Source organism: Beauveria bassiana, assembly GCF_000280675.1.
Source record: "Beauveria bassiana ARSEF 2860 unplaced genomic scaffold BBA_S00013, whole genome shotgun sequence".
Classification (NCBI taxonomy): domain Eukaryota; kingdom Fungi; phylum Ascomycota; class Sordariomycetes; order Hypocreales; family Cordycipitaceae; genus Beauveria; species Beauveria bassiana.
Window position 1 is genome coordinate 307,817 of NW_007930848.1, and position 13,268 is coordinate 321,084.

At 52.2% G+C, this 13,268-nt stretch overlaps 1 protein-coding gene across 1 annotated transcript; it reads right to left on the reverse strand.

Moving 5' to 3' along the window:
* Positions 1-40: 40 nt before the first annotated feature.
* BBA_05213 (cytoplasmic dynein heavy chain) lies at positions 41-13,171 on the reverse strand (the record flags this gene model as incomplete). The annotated part of the gene is made up of 2 exons (XM_008600310.1): positions 41-12,783; positions 12,877-13,171. The coding sequence occupies 2 exons, from the start codon at positions 13,169-13,171 to the stop codon at positions 41-43; spliced, it is 13,038 nt and encodes a 4,345-aa protein (XP_008598532.1).
* Between the last annotated feature and the right edge of the window lie 97 nt (positions 13,172-13,268).

The following is a 13,268-nucleotide window of genomic DNA, read 5'->3' on the forward strand; positions in this document are numbered from 1 at the left end:
ATCTTATAAAATTCACACCTCCGCCGTCTCGGGGTATCATTCATCCATCAGCCATCAACTGCTCTCCCTCATCCAAAATCTCCGTCACGCTCCTCACATTCTCAACCAGGCTGCGTCCCAGCCCACCCAGCAGCAGCTTCTCTGCATTGGCCGGCAGACCCAGATACGTCGGCGGCTCGCGCTCAGGCAGGTTGTGCACCCACGTGACAAACTCCTGCAGGCTCGTTCCCGACGGCACCGTCAAACCGCCGTCTGGGCCGTCCACCAGCTTGTGATCTGCATCGTACGCCGCGGCCGTCAGCATCTGGTGCACGAGCTGGCGCAGCAGGGCAAAGTCGGCCTCGTCGTCCACCTTGCCACCATACGTCTCCGTCACCAGGTAGCAAATCATGTCCCATGGGATATTCTGCGGAGCAATATTGGTGCGGTTGCCAGCCACCGTGTCTAGCCACGTGTCAATGATGAAAGCAGAACACTCGTAGTCGCTGTCATTAAATTCCCAGAAACCCTTCCAGCCAAGAGTAGGTGCATAGCGCAACCTCTCTTGTACAACGGCGTGCAAGAACGAGATGAGCAGGTACAGGCGGGCTCTTTCAACCGGGCTCTTGGTGGCGCGCGTCGACAGCGACGACATTGAGTCCTTCATGTTGGCGCGAATACCTGCGGGTTGCTCGTACATGAGCACGCGTGAGGCACGCAGCAAGTTGACAGGAATTTTGGGGCTCGATTCCATCGACAGGAATAGACGAAAGTCCTTGTGAGGATTCAGAGACTCCATACGCTTCTCCAGACTTTGCAGCCACGTTGGCGCCAAGTGAACATTCTTGACAAGAACCCACGATCCCGTCTCAGCCGCACCCGCAATGGCCTTGTCGGCGCTTGCCAGTCCTTCGTTGGAACCCATGGCAATGTTGGTACACTTGACTCCGACCCTCTCCACAAGATTGTCCACCTTGTAACTAGCATCGAATCCAGGCGTAGAAACAAGAGCTACAGGCAGCGTAGCAGACACTTGCATGGCCGTGTTTTTGAGATCTTCCACGATATCAAACGTTTCCGCTCCAAACACTTGTGCGACGAAGCGCTCCGCACAAGGCACGAAACGATCCATTCTGAAGCACTTGACGAGCAGGAGCGCAAGCAGCGCCTGGTCCATGCCATTGGCACTGTCGCTCCAGACTTTGGGTACAGCATTCTCGCCAAGCTCTTCGGTAAAGAACTTGTCCCAGTCGGAGACTGCTACTCCGTCGAGGAGCTCCTTTAGCGCACCGATCTTTCTCGCTTCGATGAAGGCATCGTCTCTCGCGTCGGGATTTGAAGACAGATCGCGTCCTTCAAATCTTTTGTCCAGAACCATGTCGAGTAGAGACTTGTCCATCTTGTACGGGGTTGCCTGCGCGAGCAAGAGAGCCAAGGCAACGCGGTCCTTTTGCAGCAAGCCGAGAGCTGTTCGCTTGAAAGTATTGACAAACAAGTCCTTGACAATAATATCTCGTCGCTCATTGTGAGTTGTCACGTTGGCGAGGCTCTGGTTGTTGTGGAGCACAGATTGGAAAATGTCCAAAAAGTATTGCAAAGAGAACTGGTAAAAGTGGTTGAGGTAATGGAGGTTCTCGAGCACAGCGAAAACAGCGCTGCAAGCTCGGGCAATGACGCTGTATTGCTGCGTAATCTCTTCCACTTCGGCCATGACGCCTTCCGTGTTGCTCATCTTGGCGGAAATCTCCGCCGCTTCTCTTTTGAGTGTCTCTAGAGTCTCAATGACATTGTCGTCGTCCAGAATGTTACCACGCGACTCGTTGAGAGCTTGCAAAAGCTGCTTCTCTAGCTGTCGCAGATGGACCTTGAACTCGCCCTGCAGCTTGATAAGGTTAGAACGCCTCTCATCCACGTCAGGACGCTCCGACTTGAGAACGTCGTTGAGCGACTGCGTCTGCAAGCTGCTTTGCGTAACGGTAAAGTTGACAAACGTGGTACGACTGCAAATGTCGGGGGCAAACGTAGCCGAAGGATCTCTGGTTGAGAGATACAGCTTGAAAGCTGGCGAGAAATCAATTTCCTGCTTGCCGAGTTGGATGAGAACACGGCCACCAGTGCGCTGATATTCCTTGTTGAGGACATGGTTCAAAATTGGGTCAAGATGCTCAGCATCCTGGATCAATATGGGGTTTCCGAATCGAAGCGAGGATTCAAGCTGCTTCGTAAACGTGTCATCTAGGAAGCTAGTCACAGTCAACCGACGATCCTTGCATTCCTTCTGCAAGAACTCCGTTACTCTGCCAGAGGGATCAATAATTAATGGGTAGCGGTTGAATCGTTTGAGGATGATTGCATTTTCTGTGCAGAGGTCATCCACTGGCAGGGAGTTCTCTTGCCAGCCCAGGCGCTCATCCGCGCTTGAAAGGTATTCTGTAACCGGATTGGGCGACTTGTATTGGATGCCAGAGAGGTAGAGCTGGTGCAGCCAGTCATCCATCATGGATTTTCTGAATTGCTGGTCATACAGACCGCTGTAGGCGAGGAATGCAGCAGCAACTAGGACGTCGCCGACCAAGGTGCTGATTTGCGTCTCAAAAGACTTGCTACCTTCCTCCCATCGAGTACGTTCAGAGGACAGACTGTCCAGCAGGCGGACACTGCGGTCAACCTTGAATTGAACTTTGGACATTTCCGCCTTGATCGCTTGTGTCTCGCTAATGAGCGCAGCATATTCCGTCTTGTATGTGTTGATGCTGGACTCGAGCTCTGCAATGTTATTCTCAACAGCCTTGGCATTGGCCTTGGTTTGCAGAGCCTGCTCCTCAAGCTGCGTAACTTCCTCCTTTAGGGGCCCCACGCGATCAAGGATATCCGAGTAGTTGACTTGAGCAGCGACCCATTGTACGAGGGGGCCGCACGCCTTGGAGGCACGATTGACTTTTTCAAAGGTGAAATCGGGGATGGACAAGAATTCGTTGCGCATCTTCTGCCGTACGGCTTTGGTCATCATTTTGGCATTGTCGAACATGAGTATGCTTGCAATAAAGTCATCCTTGCGAATAATGGCCTGGACAGCCTTCCAGTCATTGATTTTATGGCCAAGCAGCGTGCAGACGGCATCCAGAGCAAGTTTGACGCCTTGCGGTGGGTTACTCATCGAACGTACTTCAGTCAAGTGCTGACGCTTGATGTTGCTGACACTGGCCCGGGCCTCTTCAACGGCAGGCTCGGCCTTGTCGAGATCCTCCAACACAACCTTTCTTCGCGAGGCAACTTCAGCCTCCTGCTTCTCCAATGAAGCCTGAATCTCCAATGACGTGTTCTTTCTCTGTTCTGCCTCACGCTGGTCAGCAACCATGCGCTGCAGCTTCTCGTTTGCTTCCGCATCCTTCTGCTCGAGCTGTGCCTTCTTCTCAGCCAAGCTGACTCGAAGATCGCGCACCTTGACGACTGTGTCTCTGAGCTTCTCCAAGCCGACGTTCAGATGGCGCTGCTGCTCCTCTAGATCCTCACGCTTCTCCGTGTATAGCTTGACGTATTGGCCCACAAAGTCCAGAAAGTGACGTGGGGTGAGGAACGTGATTTTCTTCTGTTGCTTGTAAAGCTTCTCGTTGTATCTTGCGAGCGAGTAGTGGATATACACCATTGAGTTGACAATAGTCTCGCGGTGAGAAGGCGGCATGTTGAGGCCACGATAGGCCACGGGCACTGTGTCAGGCGCAGACCAATTGCTCTTATCCAGGTCAATAGATTGGGTAAGTTCGTGGCCAACCTGGAATAGTGCTTGATCGGACCAGTCTCCAAACCAGTTAAGAACGCAACGGTTGAATAGGGCAGGACTCGTCGCAGCCTTGGAAGAGAGTCCATCTTCGGGCGGGTTCATGGTAAAGACGACGTGCAAGTTGTTGACAATCTGCTGGGTGAACCACTTGTACAGTTCTTCCGGAGAGTCCAGGTGCAAGTTTTGGCGTTGAGCACCTTCCTTGCAAGCAGTCATCAGAGCAGCATATTCATCACCCTCGAATAGGCCAGGGACTTCGGCGTTGGCAAGCAAGGTGTTCATGCGCTCAAGGAAGCCCGAGTCCAAGACGTTGGCCTCGTCCATGATGAAGCAAATCTTTTCACCCTTGCAGCCGCAGCGGCGCAAGACTTCACGTAAATCATCGTCAAAGTCTTCAGCAGAGTACTTGCCATGGACCTTGATCTGGAACACCTTGAGACCATTCATCCAGGCGACAAAGCGTGAGAGTGTAGTCTTTCCGGAGCCACTGACACCAATGAGGATCAAGTGGCCCTGAGGCTGACGAAAAACACGATCAATGCGCAAAACATGCTCCAGCACGTCGTTGAAGAGGATAAGAGGAACATCCACCTCTTCTTCGCAGAAAGTCTTGAGACGAGCCTTGACAAACTCTCGAAGCTGTTCACGATCGACGGGGATATAATTCTTTGACAGCCAGTTGGAGAAGAGCACGGGTCCTCCAAGAGCCTTTTCCTCGTCAATGGTAGGAAAATATTGCAAGGCAATCTTGTGAACTGATTCCTCGGTCCACTTGCGCTCGTCTTCAGCCACGAGGCGGTCCTGAAATAGGCGCAAAGCTTCGTGGGCCCAGATACGTACTAGGCCTTCGATTGACAGAGTCTCAAGCGGCTTAATAGCTTCATACACACCACGAACCCAGCGCGTCAGTTCACGAGGACTGTACACGTAGTGTGGCTGGATCGAGCGTGTGAAGCGCTTCTGAGATTCCAGATAGAAGCGAACCATGGACTGTGTGAGCGGCTCGGCATAACCTCGAAGGGCGGGGATGATCTTGAGCACGGCCGAGTTGAACGTGCCGTAAATCTGGTTGAGAGACAGCTCACCAGGATAATCGACCATGATAAGAGGGGCGTGGCGAAGGAATCTTGCGCCCATGGGCGTTCTCCCGGCATCGGTAGGCGGATTGCAAGCTCCAACGAACTGGATGCGATCCAGAGTTACCCACGACTTGTCCGAGGTGCGCCAGAAACCGTTGTGCTCGACGAGCTGACGAAGGAAGGAAATGGCGCGCTGCGTCCCGTACTTGTCCGGCGCAGGCAAATTTATTTCGTCGCAAAAGACAACAAGCCAACGTCCAATCTGCGTGGGCGAAAGCACAACACCGTTCAGGGTCTTCTTGTACTCGCAGTACTGCTCAAAAGTCTTGATCAGAAGGTCGGGAGTAGTAGCACTGGAAAAGTTGAGGCCGACGACTTCCATGTTGGGCAGCTTGCGAAGGGCACTGAACAGGGTCATTGTTTTACCAGAACCGGGAGGACCGCACAGTAGAAGCGGCTTATGCTCAGCCAGCCAAGAATACAAAACGTCTTCATGGCGCACAGTATCTAGTGTAGGAATGACAACATCGGTTTGAATGATGGAGTGCGTGTTGACCTCGATAGTGGGCACCTGGGTTTGCCAGGAGTTCCACTCAGCCTTGGGCAGGTTGACGTCAAAATCGATCAGTGAGCTGGAGCCATCAAGGGGTGGAGATCCAAAGTTGGCAAATGCACAAATCTCGTCACCAAATGACTTGCGATCATTGAGGGGGCAGTCGCCGGTAAAGGCCCACACAAGAGCAAGTAGGAGTCTCTTGGGGAGGAAAGCTTCGATCTGCTCCAGTTCGAGAGGAAAGTCAGAGTGCTGGCCATTATACTCAATCATGTCGCGGACAGCCTTGTTGAGGAGAGAGAACAAGGTAGTGAGCACACGAGCAACAGTGAATTCCATGATATGGTTGTACTTTTCAGACTTTTCGAGGGCTTGCATGACGAAGTCATCACCTTCCAGATAGCCCTGTAGAAGGTCTGCAGCTTGGCTCTGCACAGCGAGCGTTTTGGCAGCGCTCTGACCGGTGGCGACATTGTCCTCATCAAGATCCTCAAATGGCACGTTGCGCAAAGACTCTAGGTAATTGGTGATGACCATGCTGGGCGTGACAGTTTCTTCGCTGAACCACACCATACCGCAACGAGAGACGGTAGCCAGAGTGGCGTACTTGAGGGTCTCGACTTCAAACATGATGCGGACGTTGGATGGCAGGTTCAGACGTTCACCATTCGGCAGGGTGAGCAACTTGTTATCGTCGAGAACACTGTTCAGATTTTCAACCCATTCAGGGTCAACATCACCATCAAAGACGATCCAGTGGCGCTTGGAATCTTCTCCACGAAGGTTATCAACAATCTTGCGCAGAATGCTTGTAAATAGACCGTCAGTCCACTCGCGGGTCGTCGAGTCGAGATTACCATAGAGAGATTCCTTGGACATGACCTTGGAGTCAATGACATGAGAAACGCCTTCGATGCCTTCAACTCGCTGAAGAGCGTCGAGCAGCAGCCTCCAACCAGCAGATTTTCCGCTGCCAGAGTTTCCCACCATCATAACACCATGGTGAATGTTTTGAATCTGGTACAGCTGGAGGACTTTGGTCATCCAAATGTCAGTAACGACCAGGTGTCTTTCAGCTGCGATGGCACGGATAGCCTCCTCGAGAGCATGCAGGTTAGCCGGCACATATTGTACGCCGGGGAAGCATTCGCCCTCGATCTTTGTCATGATGTCGACATCAGACTTGATGAGCTTCGGCGCAATGGTCTCGCGGACACTCTGCACAATGATTTCGGGCTCGACGACTTCTCCAGTGCCAATATTGCTGTCAGTGATACGAGCACGCTTGAGACCACCAGAGCTGACCAAAACACTCTTGAGCGCACGTAGGCCGAAATCATAATGCGCTTGTTTGGAGAGCTGCTTGGCACACATGTCGAAAAACGGAACAGCTTGCTTGGAAAGCTTCTTGGCTTGGTTGAAACCTTGAGAGTACAGCATGACTTCGGCAATGAGTTCCTTGTCGGGTTTGGACATTGCAACACTGCGGAAGAGCTTCTTCAAGTTGTCGGGCAAATTGGAACGGCCTGCATAGCCAGGGTTCATGGTAATGAAAATACCAGTGTTCTCGTTGACGCGCAGCTGACGCCCAATGAGGTCAATCTGTGAGTCATCGTTTTCGCCGCCGCGTTTTAAGCCAAGTTGGATGTTTTGAATTTGCTGCGAAACTGCAGACAGAATGCGCTCTTCAAGACGGTTGAACTCATCGAAACAGCCCCAAGCACCGACTTGGCAGATACCGAGGAAGATGCGGCCCATGGCCTGGAAATCAAAAGTGTCATCACAGCAGAAGACGAGGGTAAATCTACCGAGCTGCACGCCAAGCGCCTTGACGGATTCGGTTTTACCAGTACCAGCAGGTCCGTAAGGAGAACCACCAAGACGTTGGCACAGAGCTTGGGTCAGGGTCAAGAAGCATCGATCTGTGAGAGGTGTGCGAACGAGGCGGTCAGGTACACCGAGATACTCGAAGCCGTAGTTGAGCTTGGCGTTGGCCATCTTAATGTGCAGACGCTCAAGGGCAGGGCCCTGAGGTGTGTAGATATAGCGCATCTGGAGCTGCCAGAGGTAGTGTGTAGGCGAATCCGCCTTGGCAGCAACCAGCTTCTCAATTACGTCTCGCTGGTGGACACATTCGGTGATCATCTGTTCGCACTTCTTGCGGAGGATAACGGGCAGCTCCTCAAGAACAGTGTCGGCAAGCACACGCAAAATTTGGACCTCTCGCTCAAATATGTCGGAGAGAGTTTGGCCACCGTTGGCAAGAGATTCTTCAACAACCGTAGTCCAGACAGCCTGAGAAGCGAGAACGACGATCTGACTGGGAAACTCCTCCATGTAGTTGCGGAGCGCTGCAGCATCAATGGTGCTGGACTGCAAGAGGGGAGTGTACTGATCCACAGCCTCTGAAAGGAGTTCGGCAAGGCTAGTTTTCATGCCACCCTCGAGCAAAGCAAGCCAGTCGTTGATGCGCGGCGTCTGTGCCAAAGAAATTTCCTTTTTCAGCTTGACGACCTCACCTTCTTTTGAAGTGTATCCAGAGATGATTGTCTCGTCATCCATAACAAGACCAGAGAGACCTGCAAACATCTTCTTGAAGTGCTTGGCAATACGGAGAGTATCGTTACTGTTACCAATCATTTCGAGAAGATCTTCATCACCAACAAAATAGAACCGAGGGAAGGACACACGCTCCTTCTCGAGGTATTCGCCAAGCGCCTTCTGAATCTTGTTTAGCATCTCGGCTAAACGCTCAAGAGACTTTTGGGCGTTGGGAATGTTCAGGACATCAAGCACGTAGGGTGTCTTGTTGGCCTTCTTCATAACAGCCAAAAATTCACTGTTGATGTTTTGGAAGCGACCAGACTCAATGGGAAGGAGATGCTTGATGTCGGCATTGCCAGTAAAGACACCCTCGAGGTAGACCCACTGTCGCTGCACATCGATCCAGACATCGAACAGGACGTGAACACGGTTCAACTTGTCTTCCCAAGCAACTGCTTCCTCCTCGAATTCCTTGTAATAGGGCGAGTGCTTCATGGCCTGCAAGGAGTTCAGATTCTCACTGCACTTGGCGAACAAATCATCCCAACCACGAATGAGCCTGCATTTGTTCTGGTAGTTGACCATTTCGAGGGCGTAGTTTTGCCAAGTCTCGCGAACCTGCTTCAAGAATTCTTCGAGAGCCATTTCACCCTGCGCCTGGGCAATGATGTCCTTGACAATGGCTTCGGTAGCAACCAAGTTCAGATCCCAGACATCGCCGAGCGTCATGGAGCTAGGAGAGAAGCGCTTCTGCGGCTTAATCTGCTTGTAGATCTTGTGCCAATGACGCTCGCGAATGGCATCAGACTTGAGGTCAGAGAGAATAGGATTGACTTTGAGAAATCCGCGAAGAATGCCCTGGACATGTTCGAATGCAGCATATTGGCGCATTCTGCTGGGCATTTCCTTGGTGCTCTTGATGAGGTCGTCCACTTTGGAGCGGATTTTGCGAGGTTGGACGGCTGTCCAAAGGATTTCTCGGGTTTCGTTCAAATTGGCCCAGATTGTGGAGAGGTTGGACCAAACAGACTGGAAGTCGCGAACTTCTTCCAAAGTAGCCTCAAGAGAGGTATCTGCGAAACCGGGCAAGTCGAGGGCTTCCTTGGCCTTGATGACTTGCTGTAAATCTTCTTGTATGGCAGAAATACGAGTCTCGAAGCCACTCAGCGTAGCAGAAGCAATATCGGGCTGGATCGTACCAGAGACGGGCTTGTCCTCGTTCCATTGGGCCACAATCTCGGCAATGCGTCCGCTGACGAGCTTGTCTTGGGCAATAATGTTGGCTCGCATCGCGTCCGACTGCTCCTCCATCACACGGGACTTCTTTTCGAGAATCTCCTTGAGAGCCTCCCACTGACTGTCGATTTGCTCAATATGCAACCAGTCATTGGGGAAGTGGTAACGCTGGCGGACAAGTGTAGATTGGCCTTGACGGAACATATCAATTTCAGGAGCCCACAGCTTCACATTTCTCTTGCAGGTCTGGACAGCAGTAATGAATTGAACAGCCTGAGCTGTGGACGAGGTGTCGGAGCTCTGACCCTCGAGGCTCTTTCGAGCCTTCTCAATATCGGCGTTGACTTCGCGCATGCGGGTTCCGAGACGGCCAGCAAACTTGATGAGAATTTCTTGCTGCCATTGATCGTACTTGGCGTTGACCTTGGTTTGCACTTGGTCGTAATCGATGGTAAGATGGCCAAAGGAACGGCTAACTTCTTGAGTGTCAAATGTGGTGCGCACCTTTCGAATATCTTGCAGGCACTCCAGCCAGCGCGGAAGATGGTCACCAAGCATGTCATAAACTTGCTCGGACTGAAGATCCCAAAGAGATTGGAATTGCAGCCACTTGTCCACATATGCACTGATTTCCTGTAACTTCTTCTCGACAGACACATAGACACGCTGAAGAGTATCAGCACACTCGGTAGGCAGATCAGTAAAGCGAGGTTCATCGGTCATGGTGGTATTTAGACTCATTTGGTAACGAGCAGCCTTGATCTTGCGCAAGTTACAGACGATGCCAAGCCACTCATGTAAATGTAGGAACCAACTAGCTCTGGCGTACTCCATGGGCGGGTCGAGATAGATAACTTGGTTGCGCATCGCTACTTCCAGAACGAGGCGCTTCATCGTCGGTCCCATCGGCTTGGTCTCATCCTCGGCAAGGGGTTTGCGGCGGGTGCCCTCAGGTATCTCCTCCTCGAACGCCGCGACCCACGACTGAATGGCGCTGTGCAGACGGTCAAGCAGGGCGGCCTGGATTTTCTTGTTCAGATCTCGCACCCAAAATTCGAGATTGACGTATTGTTCCAGATTTAGCTGGTCGACTGCGGCCTGAATGGTGTCAAGTCTCGACTGGAAGGCAGAGGAGTCGTAGTCGCATGAACCAAACTCCTTTAGAGCCTGTTCCACTGTGGTGTGAATGTAACTCAGAGCAACGGCCTTGCTTTGAAGTACAGAGACTGCAGCCGCAAATCCACGAATAAACATTCCGTGCTTGCTCTCCGTATTCTTTGAAAGGCCATAGTCGTTAGCGCCTGGCAGCAGTGCTCTTGTCTGCCTCTGATCTGTGTAGAAGAGCTCATGCGAGTTGATAAAAGACTCCCATCGCAGAGGAACACCATCGGCAATAAGCTTGTAGACATCGTTGCGATAACCATTCAAAAGGACAGACTCCTCGCCCATGACAGATATTTGACGGAGTGTTTGAGACAGAGTTCTGACACTCTCCATGAGGCTGACAGCGTAGGGATACACACGCTTGGCATCTTTGGACACAGTGGTGATGGCGTGAGGGACAGAGTAAGACTGCCATGTCAAATTACGAGTCTCCTTGAAGAGGGTGATGATCTGAGGATCGAAGTTGACAGCAAGCTCCAGAATACCGCCAGCAGATCGAACACGAGCGATATCGAAGAGCTGTCCAGAAATCGAAATTTTACGACGGCCAACATCCGCAAGCCAAGCTTCATAAATGCGTGCTGTATCTAGCTTGTGCTTGAAAAGTTCACTCTCTTCCTGGAGTTTGTGGCCTTCCGCGTGAAGTGTCCACTCGGGACCGAGAACGGCCTCCACCTTGCGCATGTAACCGTCCAGCTGAAACTCGATCTGGCGAGCCCAGATAATGGCACCCGAGACGGGCGGCAAGTCACGCAGCTGCGCCATTGCGTGTGCTTCCGAGTGACCGTATTGCTGTTTGAACCTCTCATGGAGACCGTTGATGGCCTGCTTGACATGATCCATGAGCTGGTTCTGATACTCTTGAATGGCGCCGCGAATCTTGGGACGCACGAAAAGCGCGTTGAACTTGGAGAAGACACGGAACATTTCGTTTGCCGTCTTAGCAGTTGCGAGGCGGTCACGGAGGCGTGCAATGATGGAGTTTTCTACTCTCGTCGTGCGCTCGTTGTAGAGGTTCTCTGCCAGGACCCAGCGTTCCTTGCCCTGTTCAGTGACGTCCAAGAGATCAACATTTTGCAGGGCTTCCCAGGCTTGTTGAACCTCTTCAACAGCGTCCACATCACCCATTTCCTCCATCACGATGCCATTTGTGGTAGTTGTCTCTGTACTTCCAGGAATGGTGGCATTGGGACCGAGAACATTGACAATAGTGCGCTGGAGCTGTTCATGGTTATCACGAAAGGTGCTAACATAATTGATACGTGACTCGAGTTCCAAATGCTTCTTGTGAATCTTGATGGGTATAAACTTTTCGTTTCTGCGGCGGGTTACTTCACGAGCGACATTGGTGAAATCCTTGATGTTGTCTTCCCACGTATGAAAAATTTCGTCACATGTGTGCATGATTGTCTGGAACTGCTGGTAGTCGAGATTGACCAGCTCCATGCCAGGGAGCAGTCGGTGGAGCACGTCGTCCAAATCGGCAGAGATTGCTTCGACCAGCGGCAGCGCTCTGCGGATCGGGTAAGGGCAAATCCTCAACTTCTTGGTGAGATGGTTGAAGATTTGGGAAATAGCTTCCTGGACCTTGGAGAGGGATGTCGCAGATAGAAGCTCATCCAGGGGGAAGTCTCGCATAAGCTGGTTGTACTTTTGCACCTTGTCCATAGCTTCCTTGAGGCCAGTATCAGCAGTGAAACTAACAGTCGCTTGGAAACGCTTGGCGTGCTTGAGTATCTCAAGCGTCAACAAAACACCTTCACTGCGAAGCTGTCCTTCAATGCCCTCCAAAGCCGATTCCATGGATAACCAAAAGTTGACTTCTTGGCTGGCGGTGCTAAACTCTTGATTGGTGGGAGACGAGGGGTCTTTGGTCATTTTGGTAACACCCTGAATCGACTTGATCCATGTATTCACATTGGCCTGTAAGCGGTTGAGAAATGTGCTGTCCTGAAGTAATGTGGGCGGTATAGAATCGATGGAGGGTCGGCCATGGCGAGCTTCGGCTTCTTCGAGAGCGTTCTGAACAATGGAGTGGAAGGTCAAGGATATCTCGGGGATGTCGACGTTCTGCTGGAGATGGAGGAGACTGAGCTCCAGGTCATTGAGCCTCTTTTTAGTGACGGGAATACCAGTCTTGGCGTCGACATCAGCACGGCCGCGCAGCCCGTTGGCGGCTAGCTGGCTCTTGGTGTTTGCGTCAAAGTATGGTACCAGGGCATGGTGCACTTGCGAATGCAGGACCTCCCATGGAGAAATGCTGGTGCCCTGCTCTCCAACTGCGGCGTTGAGGGCAGCGGGTCCAGGCATATTTGTGATGAATATTTGGGATGTGAGGGATCGAGTCGGGTCGATGGGCTGCGGCGACTTTAGTAGAACGAGCGAGGCGACGGTGGTGGCAGACGATGTGATTTCAGTCGTAAGTGTGTAGTGGAATGAGGAGGGAACTATTCCAGGCGGCAAGTTAGCTAACAGCTCGATTTCTTCGTCGATTTCTTCGTTTGAGGGGTCTCTGGCGAGCTTCTTGCTAGATTACGCACCAGCAACGTCGCTTCCAGCATCAACAGCAGAGGAGGTAGCAACGTCCTTTTGGATGTAGAGCACATTTTGATTTTCGGTAGCAAATCGCGTGCAGCGAGCCACCGTCTCGGCATGTCGTGAGCTGCTCAGCAGGTTGCCCGGCTGCTCGAGCTCCTCCTTGCTCGCGCCGAGGGCGACCTGGCAGACGGCGACGAGATGGTCCAGCACGCGCTCCGGCTCGATGGTCGGGAAAGGGGCCGGCGACGAGAGGCCGTTGGAGGCAAGTCCCGGCGGCGGTGGTGACGAGACCTCCATGGCGGCGTATTAGAGTAGGGGGTTGCCGCAACAAGTCAGGTCGTTGTCGTGATGGGAGATGCAAAAAAAGTCTACGTCGAAATGTGAAGCGTCAAAC